The sequence below is a fragment of the Gastrolobium bilobum genome, unplaced genomic scaffold (assembly GCF_033153095.1).
Source record: "Gastrolobium bilobum isolate Gb01-03AN ecotype WA unplaced genomic scaffold, APGP_CSIRO_Gbil_v1 utg5625, whole genome shotgun sequence".
Taxonomy (NCBI): domain Eukaryota; kingdom Viridiplantae; phylum Streptophyta; class Magnoliopsida; order Fabales; family Fabaceae; genus Gastrolobium; species Gastrolobium bilobum.
This window is the reverse complement of record NW_026897201.1, coordinates 52,365-70,748: the sequence shown is the minus strand read 5'-3', so window position 1 is coordinate 70,748 and position 18,384 is coordinate 52,365. Positions and strand designations below refer to the sequence as shown.

The 18,384-nt window shown below is 33.3% G+C and overlaps 1 protein-coding gene across 1 annotated transcript; it reads left to right on the top strand.

Moving 5' to 3' along the window:
- Nucleotides 1–2,789: 2,789 nt before the first annotated feature.
- LOC133304855 (ubiquitin-conjugating enzyme E2 27) lies at nt 2,790–6,042 on the top strand. The gene is made up of 6 exons (XM_061504916.1): nt 2,790–2,973; nt 3,084–3,281; nt 3,441–3,489; nt 4,343–4,502; nt 4,708–4,797; nt 5,723–6,042. The coding sequence occupies exons 2-6, from the start codon at nt 3,104–3,106 to the stop codon at nt 5,822–5,824; spliced, it is 579 nt and encodes a 192-aa protein (XP_061360900.1). The 5' UTR covers nt 2,790–2,973; nt 3,084–3,103; the 3' UTR covers nt 5,825–6,042.
- Nucleotides 6,043–18,384: the final 12,342 nt, after the last annotated feature.

Genomic DNA, 18,384 nt, shown 5'->3' with positions numbered 1-18,384 from the left:
AATATTATATTCTCACCAATCTCTCTCACACTTTTATATTGTGGCACTTTTATAGTAGTACCATTGTTGCAAATTCGAACTATATTTGTGAGAGATAAAATATGGCAAATGATGTGTCATTGCGGAGATCTAAAAAGGTTATGTGGAATCAAAAAAAATATACCTGATTTGGATACCCGAGTCAAAAGTTATGACCTTCCGAAGGTTTACGGTTAAACTATTAATTTTTTGTGTCATATGTCAACACCATACGAGTCATGTCTAATTTAAGCGTGAGTGCCTCATGGGTCACACCCAACTTAGGCGTAAGTGGTCACGCCCAATATGGACGTAACATCTTGCAATAAATCCGTACATAATATGAAAATAACTATATATTCGTAATTATTTATTTAAATTACAATAAATTAATTTTTTTTTCCCTACTATGTGGCAAGTGGTAACCATCCATTTTGAGTAATCATCTAATACAACATCAAATCTTTACTATCTTTTGCTAAATTGGACATTTAAAATTGATCAAGAATAAAAATAATTGCGGGAGGGACAAGATTGATGTTAGCACCATTAATTCCCTTATTGCATTATGCCCATCTATAAATAAATATTATCCCTCATCAAATTACCATAAAGAAGCCATGTAGTATGTGATATCTATATGTGGACATTCTCATTATTGGTTTTTCATTTTAATTTTTGGGTGATATGATTTTTACTTATTATCAAAGTCCATCAACCATTTTTCTCATTCTCTTCTACCTCTCTCTCAAAATGCATTGAGATTCTATCAAAACTAACACTTTTTAAGCACATATTTCTTGTAATATGTATTATTAGTACTTTGAGATAGTGCATGCCCTTGGGCTTGGTTAAACTTACGCCTATCCTAGGCTAAAGGCCTTCTTCTGTCATTGTTTGGCCAAATTATTTCTGATTGACTTATTAACTTGCTCAATACTTCTATAATTCTATCCTTTATCTACACTTCACCGCTGAGGGCATATTCCTTTTGATTGACTACAAACCTTTCTACTTACTTTCTTATAAAACCCTCTATTGAAAAAGGGGTAAGATGTGAACTTATATACTGATATGTCTTAACCTCTACTAAACAATATCTCGTAAACCGGGCATCATGGGATAGAAAACTAAGGAGGAGGCTTGTCTAATGCATTAAGCAATTTGATTTATTTATTTTGCCACGTCTGATCATTTTTCATTCTCCTCTCCCCCGTTTTCTATTTTATTTATTAAGTCAATATGTAAAATGTGCACATGCACGTTTGTAATTTATATTCATAAGCATTATGAAAGGGCTTTCAAAGTTAAGAAATTCTCTAATTTGTATGCAGGTTTAATGTTTTTTTTTTTTTGTGACATAGGAAATAAATTTATTTTTTATAAATACATAAATATATAGGAAACTCATATGGGTCCACATAAAAAGAAGAAAGAGAAAAGAAATATGAATTTCACATATTTATATATATATATATAAGATAAATTTATTTATGAGAAAGATTTAACTTATAAAACAATGAGTTAAAAATAAAAGGCAAAGTCAGCAACCAATTTTAATAGGGTTAGTGATTGCTTGGCAGCACATTATTTGGTTGCTATTTGCTACATCACTGCTGCTGCCAGGTGCTAATAGCATTATAGAAACGTCAGGAGATGTCCATGCCACCAAAGTGGGTGAGCAATTTTTATTTTTCTTCTCATAAAAAATTAAAATTCAAAATTAAATTGTAGAACAATAATAAAAAGTCCAAACTAGAAGATGTACGATTTTATTAACCCTAAATGATTTAGGATTAACATAAAGCAATTATAATCATAAAATCTAAAGGTTTCGACAAGAAAAGGAACAAAATTTAGAATCAGTAATTGTCGATAAATTTTTATTAATAAATCATATATAAATCATTTTCTAAATTGGACAACATTTCCTTTTCCAAAACTATTTTCTTTTAAATCTCAACTAAAGGTTTAGTCACTAATACATTACAAAATAAATGTCTTATTTAAGCCAGTATCATGAGAATATTTTTTTATTTAATTCTTTTTTATTCTCAAAATAAACTCCAAAAATAGTTTAATTGACAACTGAGTTTATAAAAATTTACTTGAGTCAAGAATCCAAGAAGACGAGGCGGTACCAACAAAAGAAAAAAGTTACCATACATTAAAACTAAACACTTTCTTTCATAACTTAGTTTCAGGATTTATGAATCAAAACGAGAATGGATCTTTCTCGTGTCTCAACAATTAAAGTGAGACGATATTAACTTCAAGGGTTTGGTGTTTGTAATTTAAAATGATATAAGTTATGTCATTTTAAAAGAGAAATAGACATAGAAAAATAAAAATCATGGGAGAAAGAAAATGAATAATTTTTTTAATTTAAAATTTAAATAATTTTTTTTTCTGTGTCTGTTTCTTTCTTAAAAGGACAAAGTGTTATGTCATTTAAAATAACAAACATTTTTTCCTAACTTCAAATCAACAATGGAAAAAATATATTAAAAGTAAAAAAGAAGAAGAATAATAACCATTACTTATTTTTAGAGAGTGGATTTTCTCATATGAAAAAATGGTCACGTGATCATATTATTTGATCACAACCACTTATTGATTATGAGATAAGAAAAAGAAAAATGTATAATTTTCAAATGAGTGGTCGTGATCAAATAACATGATAACGTGACCATTTTTACACATATCCACTCCCTTATTTTTTATGAATACTTAGTAAAATAGAGACTAAACACAAAGCTAGATTGCAAGAATGTAACAGCATCTCCATTCACAGCAGCGCCAAAAACAAAAGTGCTCCCAGAAATAAAGACGGTGTATATAATAAAGGGCGAACGAGCACTATCGTCACTATTTCAAGTGTGTTAGTGTAGTGAACGAGAGAGAGAGGTGAAAAGTAACGCGCTTTATTGTTGCTTGTTCGGTACAGCACCTAAGGTGAGGAAGCGTGTCTTTATCTTCATATTCACATTTGTTTTATGGTGAGATAATATATAAGTTTAACCCTTTTTATTTTACTTTTCTCCATTCTGTGACTCGCTGTGTAGGGTTTGGTATCAGATTGAAGATGATAGACTTTGCTCGCGTGCAGAAGGAGCTTGCGGAATGCAGCAAAGACGCTGAGGGATCGGGCATCAAAGTGAGCCCTAAAAGCGACAACCTTCTTTTCTTGATCGGTACCATTCCTGGCCCTATTGGAACTCCCTATGAAGGGGGTGTTTTCCAGATTGACATCACATTGCCAGGTTTATCCCCAATTCTTTGTTTTTCTATCAGGGTAGGGTTTTGAATTGGGATTTTTTTTGTTGGTTTTCGATCAATTAAGGTTGTTGTTTGATTTAAAGTTTTTTGAATCGCGCCAATGAGTAATCATTTCCTTTTTCTTTTTTTCTCTTTTACTGTAGATGGATACCCATTTGAACCCCCCAAGATGCAGTTTGCAACCAAAGTCTGGTAGGGAAAATGTTATTTTTTTTTTTCATTTTTTTTAACCCCTTAATGAACAGTGCAATCGATACTATGGAGCATGTGCTGGGCCTCCTTATAGATGTTGGTGGTATAAGATCTTTATTTTTTATTATTATGTCTATATCGGTATAAAAATAGGTAAGGGGAAGAAAAAAGTGTATCTTGCTGTTAGCGTTTGGAAACTCAATTCACATTGTTTGTTAGACACGCTGTTATGTTCTTGAAAATGTATAGTTATGGATTGGATTGGAAGATGGTCTCTTCTGAATCCAATATGTCATCCTTTAGTTCATGGATGATATAGACAATTGTTGCGAGGTTTTGTGCTAGGGTTCCATCTGATTCAATTTTACTGCATGTGTATCTTAACCCACTAGAGAAGCTTAGTGTGCTTATCTTTTTTTCCCCCAATAAATAGAGTATCGAGGTTTAGCATTTCGTCTGAAGATCTTTTAAAATTATGAGTTCTGTATTTTATTTAATGTTAATATCCCATTTACCAAAAAAAAAAAAGGTTAATATCCCCTTCACCATCTCTCATTATTAAACTTCCAAAGTATGTTTTGCATGCATGTTTTGATGTTTTCTCAATTTTGGAGAATAATGATTCTGCCACAGTTTCTATGGCTAACTTGAGATTTCAATTGCCTCCGCATCAGGTGTTCTGGCTTCTGCAGAATCTTGTGATTATGGAGTTTATTTTCTATCTTAGCCTTTATAAAATGAACAATTACTTATGTTATGCATGGCAAATATATCATTTAATGCATACTATAGTAAAATATCTTTTCAGTTGATTAATGCATGTATTCTTAATTGTGTATGTTAACCATTGAAGGCACCCTAATATCAGCAGTCAGAGTGGGGCTATTTGCCTGGACATCTTGAAGGACCAGTGGAGCCCAGCACTCACTCTGAAGACTGCACTTCTTTCAGTGCAGGCACTTCTCTCTGCCCCTCAGCCTGATGATCCTCAAGATGCTGTTGTAGCACAGCAGGTCGACTTTTTCTGTTGTGTAGTTGTGTCTCTACTCTTACGAAATGTTTTTTCTCCTATTCTTTGTGTGTAGACTTGCCAAAGCACATCATATTGAAGAATTATATACTTTGTATAGGTTTCTGCTAGATCAAGTTCTGTTAATATTGCTTATTTTTCTTAAGTCCTTCTCATTCTAAACCAATGTCTATCTATTGACAATGCAGTATCTGAAAGAGTATCAGACATTTGTTAGCACTGCTCGCTACTGGACAGAAAGTTTTGCCAAGACATCATCTCTTGGAATTGAAGATAAGGTATCAAGCTTGTTGCATTCATGTTATTAGAATGTGGATGTACATTATTGAGCATATTTTAATTTATCTTATCAGTGTACATCATCTCTTGGAATTGAAGATAAGGTATCAAGCTTGTTGCATTCATGTTATTGGAATGTGGATGTACATTATTGAGCATATTTTAATTATCTTATCAGCGTGCAACATTCTCTTAAGATTTAAGACATTCTTTATTTCTTTCTTACATGGGTTTGTTTTTGAATAAGTTGGCAGTTGAGTTTAATTTTTCACACAAGCATGTATGGTACATCTAGAGTTGGCTTTGAATCACTCATGCACGTCGTGCGTGTATGCATCATTTTTATTTTTATTTTTATTTTTGTTTTAATTGCATTTTAGGGTTAAGCGACATCATATAGAAGGGTGTTTAAGTCAAGTATTAATGGTTATTGATTTTTCTTATATCCAGATAATTGATTTGAGAGCAATGGGTTTTTTTTATCAATCATAATTCTTTTGTTTAGTCAATTTTCTGTGCATTCGGCATCAATCTAGTTTTATCTGTTGTTAAAATACTTCACTAGAGGAAATTTAAGAATGATCTAGTGATCCAGTCAATATTATTATTATTAGACACTGCTTTTATGATCATTTTATAAGAAGATGATATACCTAATAGTTTTATTTATAATCAATCATAACTTTTAAGTTTATGTATCTTATAATTTTATTCCAAAATTGTGTTTTGAGTTTGAAAATTGACTTGCGTTGGTATCCATAACTAGTTTAAGAATATTGATAATTTACTTTTGATTAAGTCCCTAATTATGAAATTTAAGCTACTTTGGCAATTATTTTAATTTCCACTCTAATATATCAATTATGACAATATTTGCATTACTTAGTTCTATATAGCTTACAATTTCTATTTAATTTGGTACAGGTACAGAAACTCGTTGAGATGGGATTTCCGGAAGCTCAAGTAAGGAGCATTTTGGAAGCTGTTGGTGGTGATGAAAACTTGGCTCTTGAAAGGCTGCTGTAGCTTATGTATGAGATATCAGCTAAATCATTTTGATCATTGTGAAGTTTAGGATTGTTACTGGAAGATGGTTGAACCATATAGACAAAAGGGTTTATTGAATATAAAGTAATATCGTATAGTCTTTTTGTTTCACTCTGTCATCTTTTTTCTCTTTGAAAACTTTGGTACTCGAGACATTTTCCAAAATGTTATATAGGAGGTATGAAATTAAATACCTCATTGGCAAGATTTCTGCTTCATGGATGAATCGTTCCAGACTGTGTTCATGGTGTATTAAGCAGGTTGGATAAAAAGGGTATAGTTGAGGGATGAAAGGCAAACAGATTGGTAATTTTGGTGGATGTTTTTGCCTTGCCCATTTTAAAATATTATTCAAGACATGGATGAAATGGCACTGTTACATTTTGGCATGCAAATTATTTAAACGTGCATGAATGATTCCTTCTGGTGGGCTGGTTCAATATATATGGATATAAAACTTCTCAAAAACCAACTTCTCCTGCCACTCACATAAAGAAACAAGCCTTTTTTTTTTTTTTTTCTAAAAACGGTAGGGTCCATTTTTCTTGTCTTCAGCTGCAAAATTCTCTTCTCAAACTTGCTGGCACAGGTGTTCATCAATCGATTTAAAATGTGGTGATTGAATCAAAAAAATCGATAACTGAAAAATTGAAAATTGAAAAAAGATTGCATATTTTAATTGGATTGGATTGGATTGGTTTTCAGTTTGGTTGGTGAAAATTGATTCAATCCAAACCGATTCAATGTATTATGTATTTATTATTTTTGAAAGATTATGACTTGAAATCTTGTTGTTTTGTAGATTTGAATCTTGGAAATTATTAATAGCAAAGTATCTTGTTTTAGTTTTTTATTGTCTATTAATCAATTTTTACTTTTCATCAGTTTTAAGACTTCTTTTAGTTTAAAGAATTTTCTAGTGGTTTGTAACTTTGTATGATTTTATTTTGATATAACTAGTGATCTTTATGATTGAAATTTTAGTCTTTTCAAAAAATCGAAAATCAATCCAATCCAAACCGAATAAAATTGGATTGAATTTTAAAAAAAAATCAAAACCGAATGGAGGATTAAATAATCAAATCGAAGGAATTGGATCGGATGATTTTTGTTTCAAAATCGATTCAATTCAGATCGCGAACACCCCTACTTGCCGGAGAAGTATAAAGCCATATATATATATATATATATATGAGGTAAGATCATTTGACACCAGTGTCAAATTTCAAATTTGACACCTCATCTGATAGCCGTTAGATAAAAAAAATCAATAGTTTCATATGCTTGTAAATCAGAGTCGTTGATCTTTTTTGATCTAACGCTTATCAGATGAGGTGTCAATTGGACACTGGTGTCAAAGGATCTTACCCCTATATATATATATGAAAAAATATTTCTCCAATCACTTAAGATAAATTTATCTCCAGTCATTCCCTTATAATTATGTACTCTGCGAAGTATATAATTATAATATTAAAATTATTATTTTTTTAGTGGAATCTACATCCTTTTTTTATAGACGAATCCATATCTTTTTTGAGTGATATGATACAAAAAATTTCCATATATATATATATAGAGGTAGGAGGGGTGAAAATGGGCTGGGCTGTGCCAAGCTTTGCTCCGAAAAGTCCAAGCCTACGCAAAAAATTTCAATTTGACCTGGCCCAAGCCTAGTACGAATCTAACTGTTAGCCTGACTTGGCCCGTTTATGAAAAAACAAATGGTCTGGCCTGGCCCGTTAGCCTGTTCATTTTTAACTTCCAAACAGAACCATGAATCAACATTTCAAAATACTCAAATTCTGTTGCTAAACCAAAAATCATAATTTCAATGTGCAAACAGAATCATGAATCACAACAAAACTCATACAACCTGCATTTAAGTTACTTTCAAAAGCAAAATGCTCAAACTAAATAACATATATTTTATCATATCCAACAAACAAATTTATACTATATAAATTAAAATAACTACATGAATCCAATAAACACTTCGTGATGTTTGTAGTAATATAACCTCTCCCAAAAACATTTTAATATATTCATATACACAATCTAATATGCTGAGATGTTGGTTCCTCCTACAAAGAAATAAAGTCAGATTTCTATTAAAATAAAATCGAATATAATTAAGTTATAAATAATTGCAATTGATTAAATTTATATCTTTTATTTTTTCTTCAAGGCATACTTATTCTATATTATTTTATTTAAAATAAATAATACACTGTAAGCCGACCTATAGGCTTATAGGCCAAGCCTTGTAAAAGTGGACCTACGGTCTTTTTATTAAACAAGCTTTTTCAAGGTCCAAGGCCGGCCTATTTTACGAAATATACTACGTCAGGTCTGGCCTGACATAGGCAGAGTCGTAGGCCCCTGTAGGCCGGTCTGGCCCAGTTTTACCCCTAGGTAGGATCCTCTGACACCAGTGTCAAATTTAAAATTTGACACCTCATCTGATAGTTGTTAGATCAAAAAATATCGACGACTCTGATTTGTAAGCATGTGACACCATTGATCTTTTTTTATCTAATAGCTATCAGATGAGGTGTCAAATTTCAAATTTGATACTAAAGAATCCTACCTTTATATATATATATATATATATATATATATATATATATATATATATATATTGGAAATATGCTTTGCTAAGTTAGTTCAGGAGTAAAGCTGTCTCTCTACATCTTTTTTCAACAGCAAGCCCTTGATTAATAGGGATTAATGGGGATTAATAGGCACTATTTGTGTTGGTTAGACAGGTAGTGATGTACCTGAGCAGGCAACATAGACGTGGACATTTGTTCTGCATTAATGCACTAAGTCACTAACAATTAATTGTGAATCAAATTATGTCAAGAACCAAACCAAAAGAAATAAAATAAAATGCAATTCCCCACTAATACAATGTTTTAATCAATTTATTAACTTATGGTCTTTGAAGTTACAGCACTGAAAAGGTTTCTAAGGAATAAATATTTGATATTACTGTTATATTAAAAGTTCAGTGTATCTCACCAATAAAAATATTATATGTCAGTCAAAGTTCTTTTTTTTCTGTCCAATTTTTTTTTCTCTCCTCTAATGTGTAATTCTTCTATTGGTAGAATGCACTAAATTTAAGTACAACAGTAACACCTAAAATTTATTTTACATAATGAAAAATGGTAGTCAGAGTTGGCTTTCTGGCAAGTAGAGGCCGACAGATGGCAAAGAAAGCAATGGGACCTACCAAACTAATTATTACCCATCCTATTAGCGGTTCATGTTTCCCAATGGCATATTCCCAATATGTGTACACTCCTACTAGAAAAAAATAATCAATTTTTGTGTTTAAAAATTAAAACACCTAAAGAAGCAAAAGGTAAAGATATATGCAACTGAAGTTGTATCCGAATTTGACCATTTAAAAAAAAACGGTCGTATTTGGAAGTTGAATGTGGGATTGTCACTAATAGAAAATTAAAGATCGGACTTTGGGAATCCTATCTAAATTTGTAAGCAGCTCTAAACCAGAATATTCTTTTTGCGTACCGGGAGTGTTTGGTTGAGGAGAAATTTTTTGAATACTAGGGAAATGTAATTACTAGAAAAATGGTTGGAAAATGAGTTTGGTAGGAAAATGTAAAAAAAGTTGTTTGGTTGACCGAAATATTATCAGAGAAATTTATTTAAATTTACAAAATCTATGTTCTGGAGAAACTTCGCACCTGTTTTTTCACCTCCCTAGTTATCTCAAAATACCACATCTCAAGTGGTATTCTGTAACAGTGAATTTCATTCAAAAATCAACACAAAAGTCATTTCCCCATCTATCCTACTTACCTAGTATTTTTTTAAAAACCTGAACCAAACATGATATTTTCCAATATCCACTTACACTTTTCCATCAATCCCAAAATAAATCTTCTACCAAACACTACCATAAAGATTTGTGGCTAGAAATGTCCGAACAAAGAAAAAAAAAATTTCTAATCATGTTCTGAGTTTTTTCCCCTTAAAAATTGATTAAGAATATCAACAAAAGACTTAAGAGTCCGTTTCTTTGCACTTTTAAAAAAAGTAACTTTTATCTTTTTCTTATTTTACAAGTTCTTTTTACAAAAGTTAAAGTTATTTTTATAAATATTTAGATTTTAAAAAAAAATATTTGACTTTTGACTTTTGCTTTTTTTAGAAGTTAAAATTTTTAACTTCAGAAAAAAGTAGGTTTTTGATTTTTTTTTGTGACTTCTGCTTTTTTTAAAAGCAGACATCCAAACGAACTAAAAATGAAAAGTGCTTTTTTTCAAAAAAAAAAAAAAAAGAAAGTAACTTCTGGAGAAAAAAAAAGCTATCCAAAGAGGCTCTTATTATACATGCTATATAAGTATAATTTCATTTACATAGATGTGCAGCTAAAAATAAAAAATAAAATAAAATTGGATGTGGTAGCTATTAATTGGCAGTATTACCGATTTTTTCCATGGTCCCAATAGTAGCTCCGAAACTATCGGTAAATATTTGTATAGATCTTATTTCAAAGTTTTGCATGAATAATGTGTTTATAATTTATTGGTTTACATTATCCAATTTTTGTTCAAAGAAATTTTTTTTCTATGCTAAGTCATAACGTCAAGAAAAAGAAAAATATTTTAGGTGATACTTGAACACCCATTATTCAGTCTCATGTCAGGGGAAAGAAAAAAAAAACCGCCCTAGATAATTTATTTATAATAGATGTCTCATTTTTTAATGAGATTAATGTCTATTTGAGAACTCTTAACTTTAGTTTTTTCTCTCTCTTATAAACAGAAGTTTTTATCATGAATGAGATTAAAGTTTATAAGTTTAGTCAAATATAATTTTTATAAAAATTCTTATTATGAAAAGAGTTTTTTTCATAACGAAAAAAGAAGAGCTAAAAACATCTGAGAGTAAAGTAATTTTTTTTTAAGATATATATATGTCAGTATTTTGGAGTTCTCATATTTAGTTTTCAATTATATTTTTATTTTAAATTTTTATTGATAAATTTATCAGATAGAAAATCATTTTATAACAAATAATTTTATATAATTATCAAATAACTTTTAATTTTATTTTTAAAAAATTAACTTAAAAATAACTTTTAACTCTAATACCTATTACACTGAATGCGATGGAAGCGCTCAAATTTCTCTCAAGAAAAAGACCCTTGGCCTGAGCTCGGTGGGGATGCCACCTCAAGTTTCGGTCTCCAATTTTCCCCAATTCCCATCACCTCTTCAGATGCCTAAACAAATATTTCGAAAAACCGACTTCCAAACATCAATTTCTTTTTTAATTTTTTTTTTTTTTTTTTTTGAGAAATCAGTTTTTTTCCAAGACAGAATTTTTAATGCTAAAAAAATTGGAATATTTTGAGAAATAAAGATTTAAAATTTGAGAAATGAAGTTTAACAAAGTATTATTTTTTGTATATAAAAAATGTTTTGATAAAAATAAAAAAGGAAAAATTCGAAAATCCTCTCTCTTCTTTGCTTTTTCTTTTGTTTGTCACTCATCATTCGAACAAATTATATTTGCTCATTTCACTTAGTACTAATTGTAAGAAATCAAACAATAAGGATTATATGAAATTAGAACACTAAAAAATTTAAACTTATTTATTAAAGACATGATTATTGAAAGATTATCTCGCATCTTGTTTGCTTTGATATTCATGACCACCGATATAGCGTACTAAGGAATGTGGGTTATGCTCCAAGAGCACTCAGAAGCCCAAATACTTCAAAGACTACATAATAGAATGTGAATTTGTTTAATTTCTTGTTTAATTTACCTAATTGGATTGCATTTACACGAGCTTTTGAAGCAACGTACGTTTTGGTCCAACAACATTGAGGACCCAACACGACTATTGGTTAAATTTCAACAGACCAGATTTGTTTAAAATTAGCGGTCTGCCTTTGAATGATTGGTTTCTAAGGTCCTGAGACTATTATTACCTCAGCTCTGCAAGAGTATGATTCTCTCTGGATTAAAACCAAAGATCTACAGTTCGGTGATGTCTCAGAGACTCGTTGATGTTACGAAAGCATATGCTTTAGCTTGTACGTTTGAGGAGGAATTGAATTTGAACCGCCAATATATATAAACCATATGGTCAACATTCAACTTCATTGACTCCATCTTCACAGCCTCCATCATGAGCCATAATTTCGGTAACGACTTCTTCACCATTAACTATTAATCCTATTAAATGCTTGACTCCCACTAGTCTTTGGTTCGGGAGAAAAAAAAATTTACATGTAATTAATAGAGAAATGGTTAGAAAGTGAGTTTGGTAAGAAAATGTAAAAAAAGTTGTTTGGTTGACTCAAATATTACCAGAGAAATTTATTTAAATATGCAAAATCTATGTTCGGAAGAAATTTTGCACCTGTTTTTTCACTTTTCCAGTTATCTCAAAATACCACATCTCAAGTGGTATTCTGTAACAGTAAATTTCATCCAAAAATCAACACAAAAGTCATTTTTCCATCTATCCTATTTGCCTGATATTTTTTGAAAAAACCTGAACCAAACGTGTATTTTTCAATATCCACTTACACTTTCTCATCAGTCCCAAAATAAACCTTCAACCAAATACTACCTAATGCAAAATCCTAGGGAATAAGGATTATGTTGTAAATGCGATGAAAGATTTGTTTTGGGCCGTAAGCGTAACTATTAATTCCATAGACACGGGGGATGTTTCTCATGTGGTGATTAAGAGCTTGTTTGTTTCGTCTTCTTCAAAAAGTAACTTTTATCTCTTCCTTAATTTAGAAGTGTTTTTTTATAAAAATTAAAGTTATTTATATTTTTATAAAAATATTTAATTTTTGAAAAAAAATATTTGACCTTTACTTTTTTTAAAAGTTAAAATTTTTAACTTTTGAAAAAAAGTAAATTTTTGAATTTTTTATGATTTATGTTTTTTTTAAAAGTAATATGCACACGTACTAAAGATGAGAAGGGCTTTTTTTCAAAGAAAAAAATAACTTAAATGAACCCTAAATCAGAACCTAAATATAAGGAGAAAACTTTGATACATCATATATAAGTATATCTTTGTTTAATGGGTAAAACTTTTGAGATTAAGTAGGCAAAAAAAAAGGATTTAAATAAAAAAATAATTTCTCTATTTGAAAAAAAAAAATGTACCTAGATGGATACATAAGATGTATTCAAAAAACTTCCCAATATGAGATTAGTTTCAATGCTCTTTTTGACCATTGATCATCCAAGTATTTTTAATTGCAAGGATATATTGCAGGACAGTCCGTCCAAATATTGATTGATGTGAAAGTATTCTGTTGCGTGTGAATTTGATCTAATACTTCAACGTAAATGATCTAATATCTCAACGTAAATGTATTTTGTCAACAAGTAATATAAAATTATGATTAGTTTGGTCAATTTGACGTCTAAATTGCTTAATTGATTTTTTTTAATTTTTTGGTTTAGATTGAGTTTTTTCTGGTAAATCGTTTAAATTGATTTAATTTAGTTATTATCTTGATTTTTGGGTTTCTTCTATACTTCTACGTGCCAAATCATTAGTTTTTGAGTAAATACCATTTTGGGTCCTCAGTAAATTTCACGGTGCTCGCTTTAATCCCTAGCAAATAAAAAGACCCATTGCGGTCCCTAAAAAATTCAAAATGGACCCATTTTAGTCCTTTTAGGGACTAATATGGGTTTTTTTGGAATTTGTGAGGGACCACGATTTCAACTAAATGTGTCTATTTTAAATTTCTTAGAAACCACAATGAGCCTTTTTATTTGCTAGGGACTAAAACAGGCGTCGTGAAATTTGCTGAGGACCAAAAAAGATATTTAATCTTAATTTTTATTGGAAGAAAATAAGTGGAGAATCGCTGCTTATGAGCGCGCATTTCTTTTTTCTTTTTTCAGATTGGAAGCTCCTTTCCAATCAGGCAATTTGCTTTTCTTTATTACTGTTTCGTGTCACGGGTCACAGATTTCTTCATTATCATCATTTGTTGATTGGATTTGCAGGACTTTGTGACCACTATAATCCTTTATTAATAATTAATTATTAAATTGTCCTTGATTAGAAATTATTTAAAAAATTAATTCCTCCAAAAAATATAATATCAATTTGTCCATGTTTAAACGTTGACCATCAAGCCTACCCGGGTAGCACCCTACCTACCCGGGTAATTTTTGAAAATTCAACCATACCCGGGTAGAGATGGTGATACTCGGGTATAGTTCTTAAATCTGAAAATTTGCTTGAATTATTTACCTGGATACGGAAGGTGATACCCGGGTAAATTTCGCGGGTAGGGTTTTTATATAACCCAGCAGTCCCCATTTGGAAAATCCACAAAGGGGTACCCGGGTAGAGCTGCTGGAGTTGTGCAATAACGCGATTGCACTCTCAAATCTTGCTGAAATTCTTCCTCTTTGTGATCATCAGTTCGCGCAACCTTGTTTGCTGCCTTCTACCGATTGAAATCCATTGAAGGTTTATTTTTTTTCCTTTTTATCTATTGGGTTCCGATTCTGATATGTTTGTGATTTGTTCCCCCTTCATTGTTGCATTTTTGTAGTTTGCATGTTAAACATCTGATTATGACCGATTAATTTTTAAAATTATTAACCCTAACCCTAACCTTGACCTTTATGTTTTTGATTTTTGATTTTGACTTTTTTTTTTTCAGTTTCATAGTGTGACGCGATGGCTTCTAGACGCGTTTCAAAGATGCCGGTGGGGGATACCGAGAGGAGGACCTAGCGTCGACACGATGGGTCGTCATCCTCTCAGCCCCAGGTTGCTATGCATTAGGCTCCGGACTTGCCGTTCGGATATTTGTTTGAGGATGACTGTGTTGCACATGAGAGGTTTGTGAAGTCATTCATGAGCCAGAAGATTTGCGAGCTGAAATCACTGGATTCGTCCTTCTTCAACTTGGACCGTTTCGACATTGTGCCGCTTCTTGAGGATACACATTTGATTATGCTTGCGGAGATACGGTGCCCATACTCGGAGGTTATGGTGAGAGCATTCTACCAGAACCTTGGCTATGTGAATGGCGAGCTGACTTCCCGTGTCTGCGGGATTGATATCATCATGACTGTTCCTATCTGGACAGAGCTACTGGGGTTCGACTTTGATGGTGTCACATGTGCTAAATTATATTACGGAGACAGCCATCATATATTTGGTGATTATGACCGGGAGGCCATTGTTACAGAGACCAGGAGGGCAGATGCTGAGGCCGGACAATTTACTCATTATCCTGTGAGCAACTTGTCGGTGTCTGCTTGCATTCTTCATTATGTGGTCACACACATTATTTTCCAGCGCCCGCATAATCACTCGAAGATGCTGGAAGGAGACTTTGTGATCTTGTGGGCCCTTCTTCACCATCAACCGGTGAACTGGAGGCACTATATATGTATACTGATGTGGAAGGATGCCAAGTCAAAGAAGGCTGAATTGCCTTTTTCATTCCTGGTGCAGAAGATTCTGCATAGATTTGGTGTGCCTATGGCAACAGAGACCATGAAGACAGCCACAGGCTGGAATGCTATATTTGGTGAGCGGCTCCTAAAGCAGTGTGGGATCTTGCAGAGCAGGGCGGGTACCTGGTACTGGAAGAGGGCACCAGAACCACCTGAGATCCCACTCCACCGCGATGCTGAGATGGAGGATGCACCTGCAGGTGATGTATTTTGGGTTTAGGGTTTCATTATGGTTACTTTTTTATGGTTCTTAATTATAATATGTGATTTTCATGTCTTATGATGCAGGCCTTGGTGACGATGACGATGATGCTGGCGCTGCTGCTGTTGATGACGCATCGACACGTCCCACTCGCATCCGTCGACCACCAGCTCCTCCATCTCTTGAGGGTGGATGGACAACTCCTGAGGGTGGATGGACACTAGATCATGTCATGGCATCCATGTATAGCCTGACTGCTGGCCTTGACTCCTTGACCACTGGGTTTAGAGGATATAGAAAGACCACAAGCAGCTGGCGGACCCAGATTGACACCAGGGTTACACGCCTGGAGGCTGGCTACAGACAGGGTGCGCACACTCGTGAGGAGGCTGATGCTGTTGTTGAGGACGACGATGATGTGGGGGATGATGATGAGGATGGGGAGGAGACGCAATCGAATTCCAGTCCATAGGGTTTTATAAGAGGGTTTAGTTGGGTAGGGTGGATGTATTTTGGTTTAGTAGGGTATATTGGGTCTACTTCGGATGTATTTTGGATGTATTGGGTCTACTTTGGATGCAATCAGATTCCTTGTGTCGGATGTCAAAATTTATCTTTGAACATGTGTACCCTGCAAATCATTAATCACATATACAATTAGTAAGTTACGATGAAAAAATAAATCTTGTGAATAAGAATATAAAAAATGTACCTAATTTCATCAATGTTTTCTTCAATTCCACATTCCTAAACCTGGTATTAAAGTTGCTTCCCATATGACGTAGACAAAATACATGATAAGCATATGGAGGCTGCCAACCAGCATGATCTTTGACCGCCCTTATGATGCTTCGATGACGATCAGATATTAAGCAAATACCTTGCCTATGTGTAACATGAAAACGTAAAAGGCTAAGAAACCAAGATCAATCTTCCAACTTTTCACCTGGAGGAACAACAGCAAAGGCAATAGGGAGCAGATATCCATCTTCGTCCTGTGATGTTGCAATCAAGAGAGTTCCTATATACTTCCCATAGAGATGAGTGCCATCAATTTGAATTATAGGTTTGCAGTATTTGAATGCTTCATTGCATTGGTGAAATGTCCAAAAAAACCCTATGAAATATAGCCCTGTCTGTATAAACCTGACGTTCGTCAAAACGTTAATTTGTATCAAGCTTGAACACAGAACCACATTCACCTGCGTCATATACGTCAACCAATTGGGCAAGAATCCATACGATTTCTCCCAGTCACCATACAACTTAACAATGGCCTTCATTTTTGCCTTCCAAGCCTTCCTGTACATTATGTTGTATCCATATATTCCTTGTATCCTCTCTTGTATCAGAACTGGTTTTGTAGCTGGATCTTCCTTTAACATATCTGTAAAAAAAAACACAACTTTACCATATTCTCAATAATGTACTTCATTAAGTACACGGTAGAATACATACTCATAATAGCCGCACAGATGACATCTGAATCCAACTGTCTATGATCCTGCGATAGGCCCTGATTCAGGCATGTGTGATCTTGACCCCATTTACGGACCACCCAATTAGCTCCCTTCTTGGGCTTGATTTCCCTCATATACCAGGGACAACCGTCAGCATGGTTTCTACATTTCATAACAAATCTTGACTCGTCGCTTTTTTCGACTATGGTTGTCCTGCGCCCCTTCATACAATGTATCTTCACAGCATGTTGCATTTCAAGTTTGGAGCCAAATTCTTGTTGCACAAATAACGGATGTCCTAACTTCCAACCTCCATGCAAGTCATCATCACCATAGAGGATCTCCAACTCGTCATTAGGGTCCGCCCAATTAATGAATGAATAATGTTGGCTTTCATTCCAAAATGGCTCTACTGCAGTCCCTGCATCTAAAGCTTCATCATTATTGTCTAAATGAATACCACCACAAATAATAATTGTATAAAGAAAAAGTCCAAATTTAGTGCTTTACCACTACTGACTGGGTCAACATGAAGTGGTGACATGGCTGGGGTACCCAGGCGTACGATGCTCGTGTCAACGTCAAAATTTTCATCCACGTTAGTGTCCGACGAATCACCTTGTGGAATAGCACTTTCAGATTCTCCCTCATCTTCGCTGTCCACATACTCCTCATCTTCATCCTCATCCAATGTTACCTGAGCAGGTGCAGATGATCGTACAATTGTATCTTCTTGACCAGTACAGTGCACAGTGGTTGTATGCACCGGTAACGGAAGACTGACCAGCATCAACTTCAACATATATCTCAATCATTTTTAATATTTTCCATCCAACAAACGCATCTGTGACAAACTCCACATCTTCATCATCATTGATATCATTACCAATGTAGTATATTGTATCCATATCCACTACAGTCTCTAACCTGGCTATCATGCGGTGAATGGATTGGATGCCTTCTAACCCCATTTTTTGGAGAATTCTCTCCTTCAGTTTATTGCATGTAGTGCCCACTTTGATTTTCATCGTTTTTATTTTTCCTTCAAATCGGACACCGTTCGGACCTTCAAAATGCCTCCCATTGTAGTAAATAACTATAGGAACCATGTTTGGACTTGAACTCATCTTTCACACGAAATTTTGGGTCTAGGTTTTGGGATTGGATCTTGGTTGGGATTTTTTAGCACAAAATGGGAATGTGGAGGTGTAATGCCAATGTCATACCAAGATTAAGCTTTTTGAGATGATGAGATGAAAAATATGTGTGATGTTGCAGAATAGGGATGTCAAGGGAGAAAGATTTGGGAAAAAAAAATTAACTCGCAACAATGGCCGAAACCCATTGATATTGGGGTTTCTGGCCGACAT

What these genes read in the sequence shown, in the direction of transcription:
- LOC133304855 (XM_061504916.1), top strand. Translation starts at nt 3,104, where the DNA reads ATGATAGACTTTGCTCGCGTGCAGAAGGAGCTTGCGGAATGCAGCAAA. An exon ending in ATGCTGTTGTAGCACAGCAG is followed by an intron (nt 4,503 to 4,707) that starts GTCGACTTTTTC and finishes TTGACAATGCAG; the next exon opens with TATCTGAAAGAGTATCAGAC. An exon ending in CTCTTGGAATTGAAGATAAG is followed by an intron (nt 4,798 to 5,722) that starts GTATCAAGCTTG and finishes AATTTGGTACAG; the next exon opens with GTACAGAAACTCGTTGAGAT.